Source organism: Neofelis nebulosa, chromosome 1, assembly GCF_028018385.1.
Source record: "Neofelis nebulosa isolate mNeoNeb1 chromosome 1, mNeoNeb1.pri, whole genome shotgun sequence".
Taxonomy (NCBI): Eukaryota; Metazoa; Chordata; class Mammalia; order Carnivora; family Felidae; genus Neofelis; species Neofelis nebulosa.
In genome coordinates, this window is record NC_080782.1 from 39800186 (window position 1) to 39827251 (window position 27066).

General features: G+C 37.8%; 1 protein-coding gene across 1 annotated transcript in view; it reads left to right on the forward strand.

Moving 5' to 3' along the window:
* The window catches only part of ITGA2 (integrin subunit alpha 2), a 105996-nt gene that overhangs the window by 42438 nt on the left and 36492 nt on the right, over nt 1-27066 (forward strand). The window contains exons 4-13 of the mRNA XM_058719459.1: nt 5124-5215; nt 8543-8657; nt 8832-8959; nt 11555-11703; nt 16584-16734; nt 17021-17186; nt 19376-19452; nt 21219-21357; nt 23367-23512; nt 25118-25261. Coding sequence (XP_058575442.1) covers nt 5124-5215; nt 8543-8657; nt 8832-8959; nt 11555-11703; nt 16584-16734; nt 17021-17186; nt 19376-19452; nt 21219-21357; nt 23367-23512; nt 25118-25261 — 1307 coding nt within the window. The remainder of the gene's footprint in view (nt 1-5123; nt 5216-8542; nt 8658-8831; nt 8960-11554; nt 11704-16583; nt 16735-17020; nt 17187-19375; nt 19453-21218; nt 21358-23366; nt 23513-25117; nt 25262-27066) is intronic.

Genomic DNA, 27066 nt, shown 5'->3' on the forward strand with positions numbered 1-27066 from the left:
GTAATTGCATTCTAAAAGAAAAAAAAAAGTCATCATTTTGGATCCTTTGTGTTTGGAATTGCTGTTTTAATTATCCATATCTCAGAGGCTTTCTATTAATGCATAAAGTTATTAAAGGTGCAAGACTAAAAAGCTAAATAAGTCGTATTTCCATGCAATATTTCCTGGTGCATCGAAAAAATTACTCAATTTAATCATGCCAAAAAAACCCAGCACTGACGACTTTTAGAGTTCTGAAGAACTAAAATAGATTAGGAAATCTATGTTAGGGAATCAAGAGAGAGTAGAGATTCAAAAATAGTGATTGGGACTTAGAATCAAGGGCATGTTTCTTATACATCTTTGTATACCTAATTTCTAGCATCATTTCTGGCATAAGATAGGAGTTTAATCAACATGAGGTGGAAGGAACTTCAGTGGTGTCAAATGCTACCAAAGTTGAAGGGTATGAAGACTGAGTACAGATCATTAACTTATTTAAGGAGATAATGGGTGAACTAGATCAGTGCTCTTCAAACATTTTGAACATTCATCTATATAAGACATATATAATACATATCATAAACATACATTTACATAATATTTCTAAAAATAATAAAAATGTACACATTAGGAGTGAATACTCAAAGGTTTTATTATATAGTTCAAACATTTTATTATATCACCCCCAGTGTACCATATCACCTCTAACATTTGAATACTCATCTCATATATATATGTATATATATATTTTTTAAGTTTATTTATTTAGAGAGACAGCGAGAGAGCTCGGGAGGGGCAGGGAGAGAGGAGAGAGAATCCCAGGCAGTCTCTGTACTGTCAGCAGGGAGCCCGATGCAGAGCTCAAACCCATGAACTGTGAGATCATGACCTGAGCTGAAGCCAAGAGTTGGATGCCTAACTGAGCCACACAGGCCCTCCTATACTTTTTATTTTTTAAAAATTATATTAATGCACTGACTTATTATCTTCCTAAATAAAAATAAATTTAAAAGAATAAGCACTGCAATGAGATACCACCTCATATCTGTCAGAATGGCTAAAATTAATAACATAGGAAACAACAGATGTTGGCAAGGATGCAGAGAAAGAGGAACCCTCTTACACCATTGGTGGGGATGCAAGCTAGTGCAACCATTCTGGAAAACTGTATGGAGGTTCTCAAAAAGCTAAAAATAGAACTATCCTATGACCAGAAATTGTACCACTAGGTATTTATCCAAAGGATACAAAAATACTGATTCAAAGGGGCATATGCACCCTGATGTTTATAGCAGCATTATCAACAATAGCCAAGTTATGGAAAGAGCCCAAATGTTCATCACTGATGAATGGATATGAAGATGTAGTATATATACAATTACAATTACTATTGTACAATTACTCAGCCATCAAAGAGAATGATATCTTGCCATTTGCAATGACGTGGAAGGAGCTAGAGTGTATTATGCTAAGATAAATAAGTCAGTCAGAGAAAGACAAATACCATATGATTTTACTCATATGTGGAATTTAAGAAACAAAACAGATGAACATAGGGGAAGAGGTGGGGGGAAACAGAGGAAACAAACCAGGAAACAGACTCTTAACTGTAGAGACAAACTAAGGGTTGATGGAGGGAGGCAGGTGAGGGATGTCTAAATGGGTGATGGGTAGTAAGAAGGGCACTTGTTGGGATGAGCGCTAGGTGTTATATGTAAGTGATGAATCACTAAGTTTTACTCCTAAAACCAATATTACCCTACATGTTAACTAACTAGAATTTAAATAAAAACTTGAAACAAACAAAAAGAATAAGCACTGGGTGTTATATGCAAGTGATGAAACACTAAATTCTACTCCTGAAACTAGAAAAATAATTAATGAATCAAAAAATAAATTTAAAAGAATAAAAACATACACATAGCAGTTCTGTTATCTTCTTCTTTCCAACTCTGTTACCTTCTTTAACTCCAGCAGATCACATTTTGCAAATTTCTTACCGTGACTATGAATCTAATAGTGTTGAGGGGAGAAATGGATCACAAAGAATTTAACAGCATGTGAGGCATGAACAAGTTCTACAAGTAAAAGTAGCCCTTTGTTTACATAAGTTGAGTAGTGAAGGAGAGCTGGGAAAACGGATGGAGGAGCAGGGTTAAATGAAGATTTTCCTGATAAAAACAAATGATCCTATTTGTAGGGAGAGTAGAAGGAGGTGATGAAAGGGAGTAACTATTTATCAAGAGTAGAATTAACTGGTTGGAATTAATATCACTGGTCCATGGGAAAATCAGTCTTAGAAAGATTGCTCCTTTCTTGAAGACACAAAGGGAAGAGACAACAAGGAGGACTTCCAAGAATGACCTTTAGGTAAAGCTAATAAAATAATGGCCCTGGGTCTAGGAGGGTAAGTTAAAGTTAATGTTGGCTAGGCAGAGATTAGTCAACAAATTTAAACATTATTTAATGTTTAAATAATACTGTTGAGGAGAATTGCAATGTTCCACAGCTCAAGAATGGATACAGTCAGTGGATGATGCCCTAGTTGAGTGGGAGAGAGGAAGTTGGGGATTATTATTTTACATGGCTAGTCTCATCATTTTCTTCTATTTTCTTATTTATCTTATTTATCTTATTTAAATCCAAGTTAGTGGGGGCACCCGGGTGGCTCAGTCGGTTGAGTGTCTGACTTCAGCCCAGGTCATGATCTTGCAGTTCGTGAGTTCGAGCCCCATATCGGTCTCTGTCTGACAGCTCAGAACCTGGAGCCTGCTTTAGATTCTGTGTTTCCTTCTCTCTCTGTGCCCCTCCCCTGCTCTCTCTCTCTCTCTATCTCTTAAAACTAAATAAACATTAAAATCTTTTTTCTAAATCCAAGTTAGTTAATATATAGTGTATTAATGGTTTCAGGAGTAGAATTGAGTAATTCATCACTTAAATACAACATCCAGGGGCGCCTGGGTGGCACAGTCGGTTAAGCGTCCCACTTCAGCCAGGTCACAATCTCGCGGTCCGTGAGTTCGAGCCCCGCGTCGGGCTCTGGGCTGATGGCCCAGAGCCTGGAGCCTGCTTCCAATTCTGTGTCTCCCTCTCTCTCTGCTCCTCCCCCGTTCATGCTCTGTCTCTCTCTCTGTCTCAAAAATAAATAAACGTTAAAAAAAAATTAAAAAAAAAAATAAATAAATACAACATCCAGTGCTCATCCCAACAAATGCCTTCCTTAATGCCCATCACCCATTTAGCCCATTCCCCCACCCAACACTCCTCCAACAACCCCCAGTTTGTTCTCTGTATTTAAGAGTCTCTTATGGTTTGCCTCCCTCTGTGTTTTTAACTTACTTTTCCTTCCCTTCCTCTATGTTAATTTTCTTATTTAAATTCCACATATGAATGAAATCATATGGTATTTGCCTTTCTCTGACTGCTTATTTCACTTATCATAATATATTCCAGTTCTATCCACCTGTTGCAAATGGCAAAATTTCATTCTTTTTGATCACCAAGTAATCACACACACACACACACACACACACACACACACACACACACACACGTATACTACATCTTCTTTACCCATTCATCCGTTGTTTGACATTTGGGCTCTTTCCATAATTTGGCTACTGTTGGTAGTGCTGCTGTAAACATCGGGGTGCATGTGCCCCTTCGAATCAGCATTTTAGTATCCTTTAGATAAATACCTAGTAGGGCAATCATAGTCATAGGGTAGGTCTATTTTTAATTATTTTAATGTTTACTTATTTTTGAGAGAGAATGAGTGGGAGAGAGGCAGAAAGAGAGGGAGACAGAGGTTCCAAAGCAGGCTCTGTGCTGAGAGCATAGAGCTGGATATGGGACTTAAACTCACAAACCGTGAGATCATGACCTGAGCAAAGTCAGACACTTAACTGACTGAGCCACTCAGGTGCCCAGTATTTTTAATTTTTTGAGGAACCTCCATACTCCTTTCCAGAGTGACTACACCACAACCAACATACAAATGGGTTCGCCTTTCTCCGCATCCTCGTCAACATCTGTTGTTTCCTGTGTTGTTAATTTTAGCCATTCTGACAGGCAGGAAGTGGTACCTCATTGTGGTTTTGATTTGTATTTCCCTGATGATGAGTGATTTCAGCATCCTTTCAGAATTTCCTTTTAAAATTCACTCACTACTGCTTTGGGTCAGATTCCACTATATGCCATTTTTATTTTTTTATTTTATTATTTTTTTTAATATATGAAATTTATGGTCAAATTGGTTTCCATATAACACCCAGTGCTCATCCCAAAAGATGCCCTCTTCAATACCCATCACCCATCCTCCCCTCCCTCCCACCCCCCATCAGCCCTCAGTTTGTTCTCAGTTTTTTTTTTTTATGTTTTTATTTATTTTTGAGACAGAGAGAGACAGAGCATGAACGAGGGAGGGTCAGAGAGAGGGAGACAGAATCTGAAACAGGCTCCAGGCTCCGAGCCATCAGCCCAGAGCCCGACGCGGGGCTCGAACTCACAGACCGCGAGATCATGACCTGAGCCGAAGTCGGACGCTCAACCGACCGAGCCACCCAGGCGCCCCTGTTCTCAGTTTTTAAGAGTCTCGTATGCTTTGGCTCTCTTCCACTCTAACCTCTTTTTTCCCTTCCCCTCCCCCATGGGTTCCTGTTAAGTTTCTCAGGATCCACATAAGAGTGAAAACATATGGTATCTGTCTTTCTCTGTATGTATATGCTGTTTTTAAATAACACTTCAGGGATACTTTTTTCTGATCCAGAATAAAGCATTACATGGAGCCATTGTGACCTTGAAAAGAGTGGGGGTTGGCAAATCGGAGACCAAATAGTGTCCTCAGATGTGTTTTGTTTGGCCAGCACTTTGTTTTTAAAAATTTTTAACTTAAATGCCTATAAGTCATGCCCTTTCAGATACCACCCCCAATATCTTACATTCTGTAGCCTCACACATTTAAATGTGTGAGCTGCCAGATCACTGAAGGTCCTTCATTTCTCTACATGTGAATATATAACGTGAGTACCTGGATATATGACACTAAACTCAATGCTACATATAAACATGAGTGTGGTTTTTAACAACTTTAAATAAATGGCAACGATTTATTCACTTTTTAAAATCTTTTTCTCTGAAAGCTGCCACAAGCATTCCCAATGTTACCGAAATGAAAACCAACATGAGCCTTGGCTTGACACTCACAAGGAACGTAGGAACCGGAGGATTTCTCGTGAGTATTTACCTTTCAAATTCTCATCTGTCTCAAAGTGTGAAGTTAGTGTCTTCTCGCCATCCCACCTATCAAATCAAATCTTGATGTTTAAATATTAGAGTTTGCTTTGGGATAAATCATACCATGTGGATATCCAACGTGACATACCTATCTATTGGTATATAGACTTATTAAGATACCCGGTAAAACCATTGCCATAGAATGTCTTAGAAGAAAGCAGCAAAAAGAACACCAATCCTTTGCCCTTGGAAAGTGTGCTTAGCATTTGTTGATAACAACATAATTCCAGGTCCTGTTTCTTCTTCCCATAGGAATTTTAAGATAGGTACTGCTAATTCAGAGAGTGCATTTCCAGGCTGAAGAGTATTTCTGTCTTTAACCATTTGCTATAACCCTTTGGCAAATCTGATATCATTTAAGTCATGTCTTGGTCCCTCATCTTATTTCATGTCAGTATTTATTCTCATTGAGTTTCTAGAATGCTGTGAGAAAACATTACAAGTCAGTGAAATAGAAATACCTTCTTTAACAAGTGGTTTGGGGACAACTAATTGGTTAATAATTTGTATATCCAAATATACTTTCAAGTGGATTAGAGTTAATATAAAAAACTGGAAGAAAATGAAAATTTTAGGAAATTTATAAGCTTGGAACTAACAGAAGAAATAATATAGGAAATTGTTGAAAAGATTAATTTGACTATATAAAAAAATGAAAACCATCACATGCGAAAAAAAAAAGTTTTTGAGGCAAATAAAAACCCAATCTTACTAGACATTTCCACCAGCATATAGATGATCCTAGTTATATTTATTGCCCTGTTAAAATAGCCATAGAAAACTTAATTTAACTTTACATTAGTTATGTCTATACCATCGACATGCTAACTCAAAAGCCTAGATGTATAACTTAACTATTCTAAGAATATAATTAATTTTGAACAATGTCATTCTCCTTTTACTAATAGATATTAGTATTCAAACATTGGTACCACTCAATAAATCAGATATTACTTATAATATGTGTAATTCAAAGCATAAATAAATAGTGCAATGAATCTTCATCGTTCATGATATTCCAAAGTTTTAAAAATAGGATTGTTTTCGTCTCTTTTTGTTTGCTTATTTGCTTTTGAGGTTGAATAAATTTAAGAAAAGGAACATATTGAGATATAGGGATTACAGGACGTACTTCTAAATTTTCAATTTGTAACTTCAGATAAAGTAAAATAAAATTGCAAGAGAATTTAAGACATTAATTTAACAACCAATGTAGCAAGCAGAGAAGGAGGGAAGAGAGAGGGAAGGAGAGAGAGGGAAAAAAAAGAAAAAAAAATCCAAAGCTTCCTTTACATACCTAAAAGGTCAAAATCTTAAGATACTCTTAAGAATTATGTGGAAAAGGCTGACAATCACCACATTTTTTTGAAACTGCTTAAGTTCTGGGCTTAAAGCAGGAATGTAGTTCTGGCATTAACAATTGGCATATTCTAATTTCAACTTCTTAATGCTGTTTTCCATTGCTTTTAAAACAAAAAAAAATTCTTGAACACTTCCTGAGTTATTATTTTTCAAGGTGATTTTAAAAAACTAACTTGGGGATGGGGATTGATGATACTAATCAATATAATTGGTATTCATTATTTGGTAAACTAATCAAAGGCATCAATTGTGATTTTTCCCTTAACTAATTGGCATCATGAAGTAGTGTTATAGGAGGAAGAACTATGGATTATTCACTGAGCATGAACTATGACCACAGCTGCTTTTCCTTTGAGCAACCAACGATTAAACTGGGTCAAACAAAACAAATTCCCTTTTATTCTTCCAATTGTGTTTTGGTTTTTTTTTTTTTTTTTTGCAGGTTCATACTTTTTTGTTACATTTTAATAATTGAACCACAGCTTTACATAATGTTAAACTTTGTAGATGCTCTTTAGGATCTTAACTAGACTTCTCTTTCCCATTTTTCTCCTTTTACGTCTAGCAGTTCTAACAGGATTTAATGTAATGTTTTTCTGGTGTGATTTAATCACAGTTTTATCAGGAGTTCTTGGCATTGAAAGGCTGATGAAAAGGAAAGATCTGAGGTTGGGTTAATGGAGATATTAAGAATCGGAGTATGTATGATGTGGGCAAGGAGACAAGTGCCAGCTTGGATGACTTTTAGGCAGTGGAAATAGGGGGATCAGAAGTCCTCAAATACCTTATAACATCGTTAAAAGCTGACAATTCATGTACCTCATTTGTGTTTATTTCGTGGATTTTCCCAAAGAATTTGTCTTCTCGGACTCTCCTTGAAAATTTGGAAGATCTGGCAAGGCTGGCAATGGGCAGGAGCCATGGTGGCCTGCCCATGTGTATGACACCTGGACTCTTCATTTACCATGGCATCTATGCCAACCCAGAGCACTCTTAGGTTCCTGCCTGATCCTGGGGCTTGTGGGTTCATGGTTTCTGCTGAATAGAATAAGTGGTAGTATACATATAATACAATAGTAAAAGTGAATAGTATAATCTTTGTTCAAGATAACAGTAGGGAAACCTGGGGTTCAGTCGGGTAAGCGTCCAACTTTTGATTTCGGCTCAGGCCATGATCTCACAGTTCATGGGTTTGAGCCCCCACCCCCACCCCCACCCCACCATCGGGCTCTGCACTAACAGCACAGCATGGAGACTGCTTGGGATTCTCTTCTTCCTCTGTCTCTCTCTCTCTCTCTCTCTCTCTCTCTCTCTCTCTCTCTGCACCCCACCCCCCTGCGCTCCCTCTCCCTCAGAGTGAGTAAATAAATAAACTTTGGGGGGAAAAAAAGAATAACAACTGTAGTGATGCTGGCTAACAACTATGTGCCATGTGTTATTTACCCCACACTGTTCTAAATGCTTTACATCTAGAGAACCATTTAATCTTCACAACACCTTGCATGATAGTAGATATGATTATCCTCGTTTATAGATAAAGCCCCTGAAGTCCAGATAACTGAGAGACAAAAGATGAAGGAAAGCACCTCCTTTCTCTAGTTCGGTGACCTGAGGGTCTCCTCCCTACACCGCTGACACCTGTCTCCCAGCTCAGCTGCTATCTTCTCCCTCCCTTCTGTTTGTTCTTTCTTTCTGAGGCACTTTCTCTCAGAGGCTTTTTTGACCCGATAGTTTCAAGAGTTGACAATTTCTAGTATCTTGTGAAATCATAGAAATGATCTCTGGGGGGGGGGGGGAGAGAAAGAAAGAAAGAAAAAAAGAAATGATCTCTAAGTGTTACAAATGGAGAAGTAGAAGACTAACATTTTCCATGTGTTTTGTCATTGTTCTCATTTCTTTGAAGACGTGTGGTCCCCTGTGGGCACAGCAATGCGGAAGCCAGTATTATGCAACTGGTGTTTGTTCTGATATCAGTCCCAATTTTCAGCTCTTGGCCAGCTTTGCACCTGCAGTTCAGAGTAAGTGATGAATGTGTAGAGCGTCCGAGCAATACCTTACATGAAGGGCAGAGGCGGGATTTATCAAGTACCACCCAACCCCTCTCAAGTCCATTTTACTTTGTCCTATTTGCATATAAGTGTGAAGAGTGAATTAACAATGGAAATCTATTTCTTTCATCTTTTCCTGTGTAGCCTGCCCTTCCCTCATAGATGTTGTGGTTGTATGTGATGAGTCAAACAGTATTTATCCCTGGGATGCAGTAAAGAATTTTTTGGAAAAATTTGTCCAAGGCCTGGATATAGGACCCACAAAGACACAGGTATGGACATGAATAATACATACACTAACCCACAGATTTCTTTCTAAGAAAATATTGTTAGATATGAGGTCTTAATATTTGCATTTTTCCAATCCCCACATTAAATGCATTTAACGTTAACCTTGACAGTTAATTGAAATTTGCACTACATTGAGTTTTTCTGTCTATGACGTTGTCCAGTGTTGGTCTTTGAGCTTAGATTTCTATTTCTGACAAGCATCAGATAGAGGATGTAGCATTTTCATCTTTTTCAGCTGCTTATTTTTCCCTCCTATAACTTACGAATTTATCAATACATTTTAAAATCCAATATGTATTATTTTATTGATAGCCACTTGGACTAATAATTAATTTCTTTTGTTGTCCTTGAATTTCTGGGATTTTTGTAAAGAAGTCAATAGACAGTCAATAGGCGCCTGGGTGGCTCAGTCCATTAAGCATCAGACTGATGATCTCACAGTTCATGAGTTCGAGCCCTGCATCAGGCTCTCAGCACAGAACCTGCTTCAGCTCCTCTGTCCCCTCTTTCTCTTCCCCTCTCCCATACATACTCCCACATGCTCTCTCTCTCTCTCTCTCCCTCCCTCTCAAAAATGAACATTTTTAAGTCTATAAACAGCATAATCCTATCTTGTTATTTTTTAGTCTTTTATCATATTTTACTCAGCCCTTGCTTTTTTACACAGAATAAGACTTTTTAATAATTTTGTATAGCTCTCCATGTTTTAAGGAGTCTTTAATTTGCTTTTCTATCTTCTTGAGATAGGCATTCAAAACTCAGGAACAGAAGCTTCACGCTTCCATAAAACTGAATAACATTTATTGTTAAAGTTCTGGGTCTTCTTTCTTTCTTTCCTATTGGATTTGCCCTTTCACGGTCATTCTGGTTGAACCAATATCAACAGAACCAGTTGACAGAGTTCCCAGTGTATATTCTTGGGTTGTTCCTGTCATCTGATGCCTTGTGTCCAACATCTAGTAACAATTGTTGGAACATCTTCCCCTAAATGCTTCACAGTTAGCTATATTGAAATTTGATTTTCTGCTTTCCTGTACAGTATTACAAAATATTATTATACGTTTTCCATTGATGTTGCTTTTCAGTACTAAGAGGACATTAGTGTTCACCAAATCTTTGGAGGTTTCACTGTGGGCTTTTACCAGAAAATTCTATGAATAAGACCAGGTATAGCATTTCTTTCTGGATAGCATCCTGTTAAGGTCCCATTATAAGAGAAGTTTTCCTAGGTATCTGCTTGTTTTATCCATCTCTAAATGGACTTACCCCGTCACATGACTTACTATATTTAATAGTCTCTTGAATGGAATTCATGGCCTTCCTCTTCTTGTCTTCCTACCCCCATGCATTTTCTTCATCTCTAGAGGTGATTTACACAGTCTCTTTTTCTTACCATCTAAATTTGACCTTTCTGTAAGTCCTAATATACTACATTTCCTTAAGTCTTCTATTCATTATTCCCCTTTCTCACACAGGAGTTTTGGGACTGTCATACCGTCTTCCTCTCATATTAGACTTTGAAATTCATAGAGTGATTTTTGATCCTGTCCTCTCTCTCAAGTCTTACATCCTGTCCTAAAGAGAAGGCTCCAGAAATATATTTTTCACATCTTCCCAGTGCCTACTTAGTTGCTTCCTAGCAAAAGTAGCTGATTGAACTCAGAAGTCCAGGCCTTGCCCCTTCCACCTTCCTTACGTACTGACCTCTATCTTAAGGACCCTTTCACAATACTGACCTCTTATTGCTACTTCCTATTCTAGAAGCCCCCAACTCCTATGCATAGAGGATGATTTCAGTGCTGAGAATAAGGACATTAATAGAAGTATTTGGCCTTCTTGATCTAAAGAATTAGGGTATGTGCCCCAACCTTGTTCAAAAGTTGTTCCATCTGTCAGATTTCTCAGATGAGACTCTCTCTAATGGCATTTTCTCTGAAGGCCAAAAACCTCCTGCCTACTTGCACATATAGCAGCTTTCTTCCAAAGATGCTAAAGTCTGCGATTAGAGGAAATCCAGAACAATAAATGCATTCAAATTGACTGTTTTGATTAGCTCACTCTTTTTTTCTTTCATATTCAAATATAATTCTTTGTTTATTTTGCACCTGTTTTTAATTGATGAGCTGTTATCTTCCATCTATGACTGCTTATAATTGTTTACATGTATATATACATTGTTAATCAGAAAGTTTATATCATTTTAATATTTCTGTTATGAACTGGATTCTAATATTATCCATATTAAAATATTATAAGGCACTGCTTAAAAATCCATTACTAGATAATCTATAACTATTGTAGTCAAAAATCTATAAATATTACTCTTGAGAACCAAATCATATATGATAGGACATGATCTTGCTTATCAACAAATACTACTGCTGTAACTAACAGCTTCTAACAAAGAAGTCATTCCATTGGAAGAAAAATAGCTATTCTTAAGAACAAAATTGAAAATGCATATCAAATACTATCATCCCACTTCAAATGCACTTTTGATTTTGATTTATATTGGTTAATTAGAAATTATTTATAACTTAATGACAAGCCTTTGATAAACTTATGCTTTCTTGAAGGTGGGGTTAATTCAGTATGCCAACATACCAAGAGTTGTATTTAACCTGAACACTTTCAAAACCAAAGCTGCAATGATTGAAGCAACATCCCGGACATACCAATTTGGTGGAGATCTCACAAATACATTCAAAGCAATTCAATATGCAAAGTAAGTTATGATGTAAATAGCCCAAATATTTTGATAAAATAGAAGTGCTTTTAAGTAAGAAAGAAGAAAAAGAGACAAAGAAAAATAACATACTTAGTGCCCACACTTAAATCAGAAGTAATTAAGAAAAGTTCAAACATTCTGTCATTTGAAGACTTTGAGAAGGCACTAGGAAATGAAATTTTAAAGTCTTAGATTTCTAGGATTTTTATAAAACATTCCATGATTTTTAAAGAAGACTTTATATAAAGTAAAGAAAACAACATTAAAAGACCTTAGGTTAAGTAGGAAATGGAGCAATCTCCAATTATTTGTTAGTATTTATCAAGGCCACAGACAACTTGAGCTAATGGAGCCCTTCATGCACATTAAGAAGGGCCATAGAATCTTAAATGTTTATGAACTTGGAGTATGAATTGAATGGAATGGGCTCACTATACTTATTACAGTCTGGGTGGTGTGAATGTTACAACTGTATAACCCTCTCTTAATTTTTAGCTCAGTGTCTCTGTTTTCTCAGAACTCCTTTTAATCATATACCTTTACAAAAATGCTAAAGATTCTCCTATTGTTAAAAAATAAATGAGAACAATAACTTCACCTTCCTTTAAGCCTACCTCCTGCCTTTGTCATCTTGTGCATTTCTTCCTTCAACTACCATAACTCCTTGAAAAATTGTCTATTCCGCCCCCCCCCACCCACTTCCTTGAAACATATGGCTTGCCACCAGGTGAACATAGCTCTCTTTATCAGCCAACAACCCAGTGGTCCCGCCTCAAACCTCATCATCTTTAGCTTCCCTTGCCATTTGCTGACGACGAACACAAACTGCTATTCCAGCCCCAGTTGCCATGACATCACAAACTTCTAGAATCCCTGCCAGCTTTTTGTCAACAATTTTGCCTCTTCACTGGCTCCTTTTCCTATTTTTTCTTTACTAAACAGAGCCCTCTTTTTTTTTTTTTTTTTTTAATAGCTCTTTTCTCTTGGGCATTGTCTCCACTCTCATGGCATCCACATTAGCCCTGTGTGGGTCACCGCATTGCTCTGTAGTCATTCTGAATTCCCTCCCAAAAATCCACACAGGCATTCAGTTGATGCTGGGTATATTTAATTTAGAGTGTTGGCTCACTTATCAAATTCAATACATCCTAAACCAGCCTTATTCTTTTCCCTACCCATGCTCATGACTTTGCCATTCGACTCATGCTACCACCTTTTCCCCCAGGCATTCAAAGTAAACACTTGCTGGTTTTCTTTATTCTTTCTGTTCTTCCTTAATCGCACACATCTGGTCAGTCACCACATCCTGTCCTTTCTATTTCTGCATTTCCTATTGTATCTGCTCATTTTTCTGGATGTATATTGTAGTTGCTGTTTCTATCAACCATTGACTTTCCCTATGTCTCATAAGCAGATGAGAAGATATGATTGGTTTGGTTAATCTCTATTGTCCCCATTAAGATGTTCTTTTGGGCCACGCTATCTCTGCTGGCCAGTCCATTGCCTTTTGGTGAAGTGCCCTTTATAGTCCAGTAAACTAGACTCAGAGGAAGAGTAGGTTGACATAGAAAATGGCCTAGAAGAAGCTACAGACTGCAGAGGGCTTGTGTTTTCAAAGAAAGTATGGATGTGGTATTTTTCCCTGTAAGGAGCCTGGGGACCTGGTAAGCTTTCCTCTCAAGAAGAATGGTCACTGTCTGAAGATGTGACTTTTTTTTAGCTTTTATTGTTTTATTTTATTATTTTTTTTATTATGTTTTTACCTTTTAGAACTTCGGTTTTCTCCCTATCATCTCTCTCTTACACTATTTCCCAAGCTAATAGAAATCTTGCTGCTGTTAAGAGAATTACTTAACTTCTTTTTTTTTTTTTTTTTTACTTTTTTATTATTTTTTTAATGTTTGTTTTTGAGAGAGAGAGAGACAGCACGCAAGCAGGGCAGGGGCAGAGAGAGAGGGAGACTCAGAATCTGAAGCAGGCTCCAGGCTCTGAGCTGTCAGCACAGAGTCTGACACAGGGTTCAAACTCATGAACCATGAGATCATGACCTGAGTCAAAGTCGGGCACTTAACTCACTGAGCCACCCAGGCACCCTGAGTGAGAATCACTTAACTGCTTACTCACATCTTTCAGAATTTAATTACCTTTCTTTCTCTTTTTCTTTTCTTTCTTTTTTTTTTTTTTTTTTTTTTTTGGTCTGTTTCTTTACAACATCAAATAGAATTCTGACACTGTTTTAGTAAATATTGCCATTTTCCATTTATCTTATTTCATTGTGTGCCTATGGTTATCATCTATTATTCTAAGACCTGAAGGTAATCAGAACAAATGAGGCACGGTTTCTACCCTCAGAAATCTTATAATCATAAATGAGTTCATAAAGAGTATAATTCACTCAAAAAATATTTCATGTAAGTACTGTATTCAAATTTGGGTGACAAATATAAAATCTTTTTCTATCCTTCTACATTCTGTATAGAATACAGGAAAGTTTTAGGGATTAAAATGATATTCTCAGTGTTAAACATACTGAAATTAAAGTGTCCTTTACACATTCAGGTGAAAATATTTAGCAGGCACTGAATACATAAATTTGAAATGAGAGAAATAAATGGAAAAAGATGTAGACTTTCAGGTGTCATCATATAGGTGGTAGGTAGTCCAAAGGAGTGGGTGGCATTCCTCAGAAAGAAATACAAAAAGAGAATCCAGTAGACAGAGAAAATGTTATTGGACAACCGGATACCCATCTAAAAACAAAATAAAGCTGAATCCCTGACTCAGTCAAATCAAAATAAATTTCAGCTGCACCAAAAATTTAAATCTAGGAAAATGGAATTATTAAAGGACTATGAGAAGCTTGGGTGATTAAAAGAAACAAGTCATACAGCTCAGAGCCTGGAGCCTGCTTCATATTCTGGGTCTCCCTCTCTGTCTCTTCCCCCTTCCCCACTCATGCTGTCTCTCTCTGTCTCTCAAAAATAAATAAACATTAAAAAAAAATTTTAAATAAAAAAAGAAACAAGTCATAGAGATAAGAAATCCTTTTAAAATACCATGTCAAATATAAAATAAACACATAAAAAGTTAATGAAATTGATTGTATCAAAATATTAAATTTCTATACAGAAGTGTATATATACCACTAAAATTTAAAAGATTAATGAACTGAAGAAAATATTTATATATATATGACAAAAGATAATTTTCTTGACTAACAAAGATCTTATTAATTAGAAAAATAATGAACAATACAAAGAAAAATGGACAAAGATAAAGAAAAATCAAGAGTTCATAGAGAAAAAATATAAATGGCTAATATAAAATGCTCATTATCTCTTCATAATGAAAAAGTACATATTAAAACAATGATATATTATTTCTCACTTATCAAAATGCCCCCAATTTAAAAGTTTAATAATCCTCATTGTTAAGGAAAGGAGATGGAGAAACTTGCATTTTTTTACATTATCGTAATATAAATTGATGGAAATTTTTAGAGGACAATTTGGCAATATCTGTCCAAATTTGAAATGTGTAAATCCTTTGTCCCAGTAGTTTCACTACTAAGATTTTATCCTAATGACACAGTTGGAAAAGTATGCCGAGATACATACACAAAGACATTTATTACAGTATTACTTGTAAAACTCAAAATGCCCTAAATGCACAATAATGAGGAATTGGTTAAACTATGGTTACCCCCAAATAATGAGATATTATGCAGCCATTAAAAAAGGAGAGCTTTGTATGTGCTGGTATAGAAAGAGCTCCATGAAAATGAAAAACAAGTGTATAGACTATGCCCCCATTTGTGTGAACGTTTGAGGCATAGACTATGCACATACATCTAAATAAAATGTTTTCTATAAGGAAACATAAATTGATAAAAGTGGTTTCCTTTGGAACAGTGGCTTGGTGTCACATTTTTAAAAAATGTTTATTTGTGAGAGAGAGTGTGTGTGTGGGCATGTGAGCAGGGAAGGGGCAGAAAGAAGGAGACAGAGGATCTGAAGCGGGCTCTGCAGTGACAGCAGAGAGCCCGGTGTGGGGCTTGAACTCACAAACTGTGAGATCATGACTTGAGCTGAAGTCAGGTGCTTAACTGACTGATGAGCAATCCAGGTGCCCCTACATTTTTATTTTATACCTTTCCAGGGGCTTCTGGGTGTCTCAGTCAGTGAAGCGTCTGACTCTTGATTTCTACTCAGGTCATGATCTCATGGTTCATGAGATGGAGCCCTGCACCAGGCTCCACGCTGTTAGGGGAGTCTGCTTGGGATTCTGTCTCTCCCTCTGTCTTTTCCCCAGACCCCACTCACACACACACACACACACACACACACACACACATACACACACACACACACACACATAAACAATCTCTCTCTCTCTCAACACACACACATATATATATCTTTCCAAATGCTTTGAAATTATTTTATCAACTGTACTTATTAGTCTTTAAAGAACAATTTTGTATTGAAAAGTAAATGCAGATCCAATGAGTAAAATTGGTGACAGGATTGAATATCTTTGCTCTGTTAATTAGTATTAATGAATTTTTTCTTATCAGAAGATAATTCTAAGGATTCTTGATGTAAATACATGCACGTGCGCACAAATACACACACACACACACACGCACATGCCATGAAAACTATGCAAGATGTATATCTATTTCCCTTTAGGCTGCAAATAGAATGTAGGTAAATATGTCACCAGAACTGACATAGAGATAAATTCCAAGTCACAATAGGTCATGCTCAAAGAAGTTAGTTTCAGAACTAACTTCATGAGGAAGTTAAATTTCTAACCAGAGGTCCACATATTAGCTTCATCTTTTGATAGTGAGTTTTTAATTTTGTCTGCCACAGAGATTTTGCGTATGTAGCAGCTGCTGGAGGACGACCAGGTGCTACCAAAGTAATGGTGGTTGTAACTGATGGTGAATCACATGATGGTTCAATGCTGAAGGCCGTGATTGATGAATGCAACAATGACAATATACTGAGGTTTGGCATAGCAGTAAGTAGATTTTCTTTTTAGTTGTCTTTCAGTTAATGGGTGAGTGCTCCTTTGTAACATCACTTCCCAAGACCACACGCTCTCATTGGCTACTCACAGCTTTATAGGAAAAGAACATTTTTCCTCTGTCTCCACGTCTTGTTGATTTTCAGTCCCATTGACTACAGGGTTATGGATTTACTTCTCCAGAGGCTCTATTCTGTTCAGAAATATAATACTAGAAAGTATAATGGGATAGTGGAGTACAGCTATAATGACCTTTTTTCTCTCTGTCTCTATTTTCAAGGTTCTTGGGTACTTAAACAGAAATGCCCTTGACACCAAAAATTTAATAAAAGAAATTAAAGCAATTGCCAGTATTCCAACAGAAAGATATTTTTTCAACGTGTCTGATGAAGCAGCTCTACTAGAAAAGGCTGGGACACTAGGAGAACAAATTTTTAGCATTGAAGGTAAAAGAACTCCATCTTTCAAAAACTTTTTTCGAGAATTCTTGATTTTATTACTGTATATTTACTCTAATAATGTTAACTTGTATACCTTATATGAAAGGACTCTGATGAACCAGTAAGAAAAGTAGACAACATGAATAAGTAGTTTATAGAAGATAAGATACAAAGGGCTAGTAAACATAAGAAAATATTCCCAATTTCAGTAATTGTTTTAAAATATAAATTAAGTCAATGTTACTTTGTGCCTAAAAGATAACAACGATTAGTAATATATGATCTTGGAGATATTATGGGGAAGCAGAGAAGCTCATATACTATTGATAAGATTATAAATTGTATAGCTTTGGGGGGAGGGCAATTTAGTAATATCTATTATAATTGTAAATAGTTTTACAATTTTTTACACTGCATATTTTATAATCATAAGAAGTTTTGTCTTTCTATCCTATTATATAATTTCTGAAATTCTTGAATTTGTTTACAACAAACATGTATACATTTAAGGTTAGAAAAGTATAGGGGTGCCGACTTTGGCTCGGGGCATGATCTCACGGTTCATGAGTTCGAGCCTTGCATCAGGCTCTGGGCTGTCAGCTCAGAGCCTGGAGCTTGCTTCGGATTCTGTGCCTCCCTCTCTCTCTCTGCCCCTCCCTCACTTGCACTGTGTCTCTCTCTGTCTCACAAAAACAAATAAAGGTTAAAAAAATTTTTTTTAAGTTAGAAAAGTATAGTGAAGATTTTTAATAGTTCAGATTTCAGGGAAATATGTTATTTACCAGATCTACAATAATTTACTTATATGGCCTTGGAAGGTCTAGTCGGTGTAGAAATACTCCATGTTTAAGAACTCACTGTTTGGAACACATTTCCCAGTTGGTAAAAAATCCCACATGATCCAAATTCTGGTTCCTGGTCATTAGTTCAAATAACTCTCAGCAGTAAAGAGCCTATTTTATTGAGCACCTGCTATATATCAGGTATCTTTCAGAAGCTGGGTCCAGGGGGATTGCATAAATTAAGCATTAATTCCTGAGTCTTATCTTTATTTCCTGATTGTCCACTGGAGTCTTCTATCCAAAAAATATTATTGCTTCTTTAAACATCTGATGATACTTCTAAGCTGTTTAAATCAGCATCAAAATCCAAATCCAATGTGCTCTGAGATAATATAAAATTATTTGGCTTCCTATGGTACAACTTACACTTGTTTGTGGTGGCATTGACATGAATAATCGCAATTCAACCTAAATGCCAATTAGAAATGATTTTGTGCCTTATCTGCTATTATGGATTTTGGGGAAGCACTGCGCTACTTTATTAAAAATTGTCTTGGGGTACCTGGCTGGCTCAGTCAGTGGAGCATGTGACTCCTGATCTCGGGGTTGTGATTTTGAGCCACATATTGGGAGTAGCAATTATTTAAAAATAAAATCTTAAAGAAAATGAATCTCTTCTCATCCTTTGTACATTATTACATCTTCTAAACAAGTGACTGTGTCATGTTATATATTATATATATTACTCTCTATGTCAAAGTGTTGGTCTAGGAACTTATTCCTTTTTGTGAAGATTAATGAAATGTAACCATTTTGACCATACCGAGTCCCACAGCTCTGGTGTCAGAGGCAGGCACATATGTAGAAATAGGACAAACTGCCCAATTGGTAAAATTCCTACTCAATCTTGAATCCTGGATCCTGAAACCTCACCCAAATATCTGTCTGTTTAGTCTTCATGACATGTCAGCTACCTGGCTCTTCCAACTACATCTGAGATATGTGTACACTTATTAGTACCGATATTTAAAAGCTAAAAATTCAGTTAATTTCTTAGCTAGGAATAATAACTTTTTTTTTAAAAAGGCCATGACTTCAGTTTTTATCTTACCTCATCCCCTATATTGAGTGTTTTTGATATCAAGAACATCCTAAGCATACAAGTAAACGCATTAATGCATAATCAAGATTAAGACCAACTTCAAACACTATCTTGGAAGTATTGTGGGTTCCCATGTATGTTAGAATACTTAGTGATTTCTCCATCCCAGAATATTTTTGAGTGACCATGAGAACATTGTGTGTGTGTGCATATGTGTGCATACGTTCACGTGCGTCTGTGTGTGCACGTGTGTTTGGAAATCTGATTTAAAATTTGACAGCAATATAATTCTCAAAATTACCTTTTTGCAGGTACTATTCAAGGAGGGGACAACTTCCAGATGGAAATGTCACAAGTGGGATTCAGCGCAGATTACTCTCCTCAAAAGGTGTGTAATCAGATAACTTCCAGCCATGCTGTCATTTGGCTCAACACTTCTGGGCACAGCAGCTTTATAGAGAGAGTGGAAAAAGGAGCCATGTAGTGAGCAAACGTTCAGCTTCTCAGTCATAGTTGTTTAGTTTCTTTGTGCTGCTGCTTTGTCAACTAAAAAGTGAAGGATAACAATGCCTTCTCTTCCGCGTTTCACAGGGAGTTTTTATGGAAAAAAAAAGAAAATGCTCCGAAGGACAAGCACTGTATTAATTCAAGGGATTGTCATTGCAGGAATTTCCTTTAAATCAATTAACTACCAGAAAAGTTTATTTAAAAAAAACACACAAACTCTTGTTAGCACTGCCATTGGTGAATTCTGAGTTGCCAGATTATCTCTTTTCTAAGAGCAGACACAGAAGATAGGTGAAAAAGTGAAGAGTTAGGAAACATGTGAGATGCAACGTCTTCTTAGCTCAGAAAATCCATTCTTACTTGTCATAAACATCCACGTCCTAGGGCTCTGGTTCCAACTCTGCTCAGGGTCCTGGTGGGATAGTAAAGGGGCCCAGACGTAGTGACACTGGAAAAGCCTAGGGAACAGTATGAACTCAGAGAATTTGATTCCCAGAAGCAAGGATCAGGAATGGCTTGGGGTTTTTTCTCGAGAATAAAACGTGCTAACTTCTTCTGGATCACCAATCATTAGAGATACTCACTCACAAAAGTTATGGGTTTTTCCCTCCGGAAAAAAAAAAAAATGTAAATGAACCCTCACACAGAGAATTTTGAACACACCTTCCTGAGATTTTTGTACACTTCCTGCAGTCCTTTCCTGCACCCCTGATTCAGAGTCCCACACTTATGACAGTCATTCTCTTCATTTCATGGTCTCTTGTCCTCAAAATGGGCACATCATTTTCCAACCTGCTGTATTTTTAATGGCTTATATTTTTCAATCCAAAATCCGTAACTTTGGTGTTTTCTACGATCTAAGATCAAAAACTGAAAAAAATAATAAATCCCATCCTGACAACCCTGCCTTCTGTGATGATGTATCGCTTTTGACTGTTTGGGTGGATGTTGAGTCCCTCAGAGCAGCCTGTATTTCTTGTGTGCCGCCCCCCACCCCCGCTGTGCTGACCGTGGCTATTCTCCACCAAGTAGACTGAATGTTATGGTCTAGTTACCTTTCATAGCTGAGCTATTTTCAAATAGATGGGATAGGATATAGATGATGGAGGAACATCTGAGAAGTGACCAAGAGGAAAGAGAAAGAATGTTGAAAATAAAATAGGTCAGAAGGGGGCCTGCCAGGACGATGTGCCTGGACAGCAGAAACGCTCCACCTCTCTTCCTCTGCCAGCTGCACTTCCTATTTTCTCAAGCATGCCCCACATCCGACCGTGAACTTTTCTTATGACTATGTGAGACAGGAAGGCTCATTTCTGACTTCTTTCTAACAGCTCACACTGTTTGGCATTTGCAGATGGGGGCCTCTGAATGCAAATTGGAAGGTGGCTATGTGCTTCTCTTGTAGCATAGTAGAGATTTATCTATAGAATGTATCAAGGTAACATAGCCTCAGGGAAGACTTTTCTCCAGCACAAAATATATTAAAACAATTTGGGCATATATCAATTTGGACATACATTCATATACATTTTACTTTATCATCTTCTCCTTAAACCTAGACCATTTATTTCAATGTTTTGCCTCCCCTGCATTCTCGTGCCTTAAACATGGTTTATTTTCATGGTCTTCATTTTTCATTTATTTTAGGATATTCTGATGCTGGGTGCAGTAGGAGCTTATGGCTGGAGTGGTACCGTGGTCCAGCAGACATCTCGTGGACATATGATCTTTCCTAAACAAGCCTTTGACCAAATTCTGCAAGATAAAAATCACAGTTCATATTTAGGTAAGGCATAGCAGCATTTGACTCAGAAAATTTAAGCTCCCTTTTTTTAAACTAGCCCCTTGCTGGGGGGGTGCCTGGGTGGCTTAGTCGTTAAGCATCCAACTTCAGCTCAGGTCATGACTTTGTGGTTTGTGAGTTCGAGCCCCACATTGGGCTCTGTGCCGATGGGCTCTAGCTCAAAGCCTAGAGCCTGCTTCAGCTTCTATCTCCCTTTCTCTCTGCCCCTCCTCTGCTCATGCTCTGTCTCTCTGTTTCTTAATAATAAATAAAGGTTAAAAACAATTTTAAAAAAACTAGCCCCTCTCTGAATTTCAAGATCCATTAAGCAAAGCCCTTGAAGTGTCATCTAATTATTATATTTATTACACATGTTTATGTTGCCTCTTTGCAAATCAGACCTTGGCTATAACTATTTAATGACATACTGTATTACACTTACTGATGACTTCTGGCTATTCAAGCAGTAGTTATTCCTGGGAAGTGCTTGCGCTTCTCCCAAATGGAAATAGTTCCTAGAAGCCAATATAGTAAATGGGAGTCTTATATTAATTTAGAGTTCTTAGTCTTTTTGGTTGCTATAATAAGCAGCCACTGATTTTGAGTACCTACTATGGGACACTTCCTGAGCTGGCTCTTCTATCTACATAAACATTTAAATCCTTCCCACAACCCTTTGAAGAAAGTATTATTATTCCCATTTTACCGTTGAGAGCCAATGAGGTTAATAACTTGCCCAAAGGCTAACAACTTAGCAAGCGGCAAATCCAGAATTTGAACCTGGGACTGTCTGACTCCATAGCCTATGTTCTGTCCACTGCATTCCATTACCTTTTAAATTCATGTAATTGTTCGTTCAAAAAATACTTGTTGAGTGCCAAGTTCATGAGGGGCTGATGGGACAACCCAGAATCTAGGGCCTGCTTTACAGGTAGGTGTCGCACCCGTGCAGAGCACACTTAGATCTGGGCATCGCCCTGAGGGAACACGGATCACACTGACTTCACCTTTGGCCCTCTGTCTTGTTCTCCCCTCTGGTGCACAGATGCTACCACTTAAAACAATTTTGTTAATGTTTATTCATTTTTTGAGAGAGAGAGAGAGAGAGTGCAAGCAGGGGAGGGGCAGAGCGAGAGGGAGACACAGAATCCGAAGCAGGCTCCAGGCTCCGAGCCATCAGCACAGAGCCTGACGCGGGGCTCGAACCCAAGAAATGTGAGATCATGACCTGAGGTGAAGTCAGATGCTTAACCGACTGAGCCCCCCCCCCAAGCGCCCCCCAGATGCCACCACTTTAGATAAGCAGCAGAGGGCCCTCTGGCACAGGTGGCACCACTCTAGACAACTAGCAGACATCCTGTGGTGGACACATGGTGCTGCTTTAGGTAACTACCCTGTGACCTCACCACCGTGCCCCTCCCTCCATAAAAACTGGAGATGAGGGGCGCCTGGGTGGCGCAGTCGGTTAAGCGGCCGACTTCAGCCAGGTCACGATCTTGCGGTCCGTGAGTTCGAGCCCCGCGTCGGGCTCTGTGCTGACAGCTCGGAGCCTGGAGCCTGTTTCCAATTCTGTGTCTCCCTCTCTCTCTGCCCCTCCCCCGTTCATGCTCTGTCTCTCTCTGTCCCAAAAATAAATAAAAAAACGTTGAAAAAAAAAAATTAAAAAAAAAAAAAAAACAAAAAAACTGGAGATGAAGGCCTGAGTAGGGGTGGGGAATAGCTGCGTAGAAGAGTTGTGTAATGGCTTGGATCATCTGTCCGTCTGCACCCCACCTTCCCCCTGGCTGGGTAAGTTACCCCCAATAAAACTCTATGTGAACGATATGGAGTGGCTTGCTTCATTTTTCAGTATCAAAATACCTCTCAGTCTGGAGGGTACATCACTGACCCTCCTCCACTTTCTAACACCTGCCTCCTAACAAAAAAAGGACCTCTGGTCATTGCTACTAACTTTGGGAGCCCATCTGCTGAGCTCTTCAATAGCACCTACTCTGCAAGTCCTTCTCTTCTAGGTTACTCTGTGGCTGCGATTTCTACCGGAAAAGACGTTCACTTTGTTGCTGGTGCTCCTCGGGCAAATTACACTGGCCAGATAGTGCTATACAGTGTTGACGAGAATGGCAATGTCACCGTTATTCAGGCTCACCGAGGTGACCAGGTAAAGTCCATTTTGTAGCAGATGAAATTAATCGTGGGGTCAACTAGAGCAGATGAGAAGTGGGGAGTTGATAGAAAAGGAAACTAGCATTGAGTACCTACCCTGTGGCTGCTTCTGTGACCTGTATTCACTTGAAGTTTCCTTAAATCTTCACAATACTGAGATCTGTCGCCTTCTAACAGGTGACTGGGCATTTACCTTCTTAAGGTCAAAGAGTTTTCATGGGGTTGTGCTGTCATTAAAACCCAGTCGTGTGTAGACTCAAAGCCTGTGCTGTTTGGTTATATCCAGCTGCATACTTTTGACTCCCTAAATTACTACTACATGTGTATTATTGGGTCCTAACCACAGCTTTGTTGGCAAGCTCTTGCGAGGCGTCAATGATCTGGAGGAAAAGTGAGAAGAAGGGAGCAGGATAGCGTTGTCAAGACTGGGCTACTATATCTGGGCCTGTCAAGGTGTCCTGTGGCTTTGATGTTTCTAAAATTAAAGCAACTCTCTTTTCCACCACTTTCTTCTCAACATGACAGTTTGATAGTCAGAACCTGTGATGACTCCCAGTCATGTCTGACTAGAACAAAGGCCAGCTGAATAGATTCCTATTTCCTCACCAAGCAGCTCTAACCCATGGGCTTGGCACATATTTGAAACAGGCAACCCTGATCTCTGACAACAAATTTTCCTTCCTGGAGTTAGAGAAACCAGCTATTTAGTTTTCCCTTTTCTGGAATTAAGTGTGATCCTACTGTCTATGGATTTTCCAGGAGTAAGAGAACCTGAGTCTTTGACTTCCTTGACCACAAACCAGCTATGGCCACATACTTTGCTCTCTTTAATATTTTAAAGAACTGTGCTTTTATTGTGAGGAAAAACAATGACCGTGTTATAGGATGAATCCTTTCTTGTTCATTGCCAAATCCTTAAGAGGTATTCACATAGGCGTGCAATGAGCATTCGGATTCCCAGCCTCTCTTATTTCACTGTATCTCCACCTGCTCCCGTCCTGATGTATCTGAGAACTTTCTTGTGCAAGATCATGCCACAGACACTTACATCACACATGCCTGCCCACTCTTCTCCACCTAGAAAATTCCTTGTTTTTTAAGATGCCGTTTATATAACACTTAATCTTTCTGAGCCTTCCTGACACCTGCACTCTGATCACACAGCATTTGGCCGTTGCCTCTATTACAACCTACTTGACTGAACAGGCAGGCAAAGTCATTTGTCCCAACTCCCTATTCCCCCTCCTGCCTTTCTCTATGACACACATCACAAACCTCCTAAATGTTTCTCTTTTAAATGTGGTCTTTGACCCACCAGCACCAGAAACACCTGGGGTACTTGTTTAACATACCGTTTTCTAGATTGCACCCATTCAGAGTCTTTCTTGGTGATTTGTGTGCACACTAAGGTTTAAGAAACAAGTGTTACATCATGATACAACCTGAGAGAAGGGACTGTTATCTATCTTAATGTTTCTAGTACCTTACAGGTAGTAAGTGCTCTATTTCTGTTTGTTGAATGAGTAAATGAAAGTTCAGTATAACATTAAGAGTATATGAGTCCTAAGAATCCTAAGGTTAATATGCTTTATCCTTACAGATTGGCTCCTATTTTGGTAGCGTGCTGTGTTCAGTTGATGTGAATAAAGACACCATTACAGATGTGCTCTTGGTGGGTGCACCGATGTACATGAATGACTTAAAGAAAGAGGAGGGAAGAGTCTACCTGTTTACTATCACAAAGGTAAAAAAAAAAAAAAAGTATTAAACTGATGCAGTTGAATTTGCTTTAATATTGGTAAATAAAACATTAATCTGCATTTTTGCAGAAGAATCAGTGAATGATCATTTTCTCTTTTTCAAGCTTATTTGTTTTGAGAGAGGAAGGGAGGGAGGGAGAGAATCCCAAGCAGGCTCTGCACAGCTTGATGCAGGGCTCAAACTCCAGAACCATGAGGTCATGACCTGAGCCGAAATCAAGAGTTGGACGCTTAACTTCTTGACCCACCCAGGCGCTCCTTGAATTATCATTTTCATATGTAGTATAGTTTATATTTCATCATTTTGAGGATGTCACCATTAAAATTTTAAAAATCACATCAAAAAGCATAACCTGTAGAGAAAGAGCTACATGTAGAGTGCACTGCCATTTTCCATGAGGGGTCTTTGAATCTATACTGTACAAATGAAGTCCTTATATAAATGCACATCATTTTTGAAATGTATGTACATGCACACACAAATGTCTGTGTATTTCCTAAGTATCTCATTCAATTATTCTTCTTTACTGTGAAGAGATCATAATAATAGAACTATCCTGTTCACATTTTACAGTGAAAAAGTCAAATTGTACCAGGCACTTTGCAAACTTTCATATAATCCTGGATGTTTTCTGCATTAGTTTGTCAAATTCTGTTGCTTAGTGTAGCAGTTAGGTATGCGTATACCCAGCTCTTGGAATTTTTAGTCCTTGCACATAAAACTTAGCATACACTAACTGGACTATGCTCTCTAAGTCCATGCCCAGAAGTATAATGAACTCGGAACTGAAAAGAAAACCAAAATTAAAGGCACAAGTTGACCTAGAAAATTAGAGAAAGGATGGAAAAAAGAGAAGCTGATGTCAATATAATAAATATTATGCTTTGCTTTTGTGGTAGTTTGTCCTACCTTACTTATTTAAATTAATGTAAACATTAGCTCTCAGACAGAAGCAATTAAAACAGTTCTAAAGCATTTAAAGATGTGTAATTGAATATTCAATAAGGGAGGGGCAAATATAATTGTTTAAAATTTAACAAAACCCTAGTTTCTTAAATGTTTCTTGTCAAATATTCTGAATTATCATTGTTGAAGATGAGAAGATCTCATAATACTTTGTCAATCTTCATAACAAAGTGATTTCCATAAGATTATTATAGAGAAGAAAGAATCAACACTGACCCCGTTTCATGGATGAGGAGCATTGCTCTCTTATGAAGTCATGAATTATTTCCATTCTGGATTTCAAAATCTGGAAAAAAAAAAACCCTATCTTTTACAAGAAAAAAAATTTTAGGCAGACTTATTTTTTTTTATAATGTGACATTAACAATCTCATTTTCTTTTCTTTTCTTTTTTTTTCTGAGTATAGTTGACACACCATGTTACATTAGTTTCAGGTATATAACAAAGTGATCTGACAAGTTTACACGTCCCATCCCGCTATGTTCATCACAAATGTAGCTACCATCTGTCCTTTTACATTATAATATCATTCACTATATTCCTTATGCTGTGACTTTTATTCCTGTGATTTATTCATTACATAACTGGAAGCCTGTATCTCCCTCTCCCTTTCACCTATTTTGCCCAACCCTACCCCCTGCCCCTCTGGCAACCACCAGTTTGTTCTTTGTATTTATGGGTCTGATTCTGCTTTTTATTTATTCATTTCCTTTTTTTTTTTTTTTAGATTCCACTTATGAGTGGAATCATATGGTATTTGTCTTTCTCTGACTTATTTCACTTAGCATAATACCCTCCAGTTCCACTCATGTTATCTCAAAT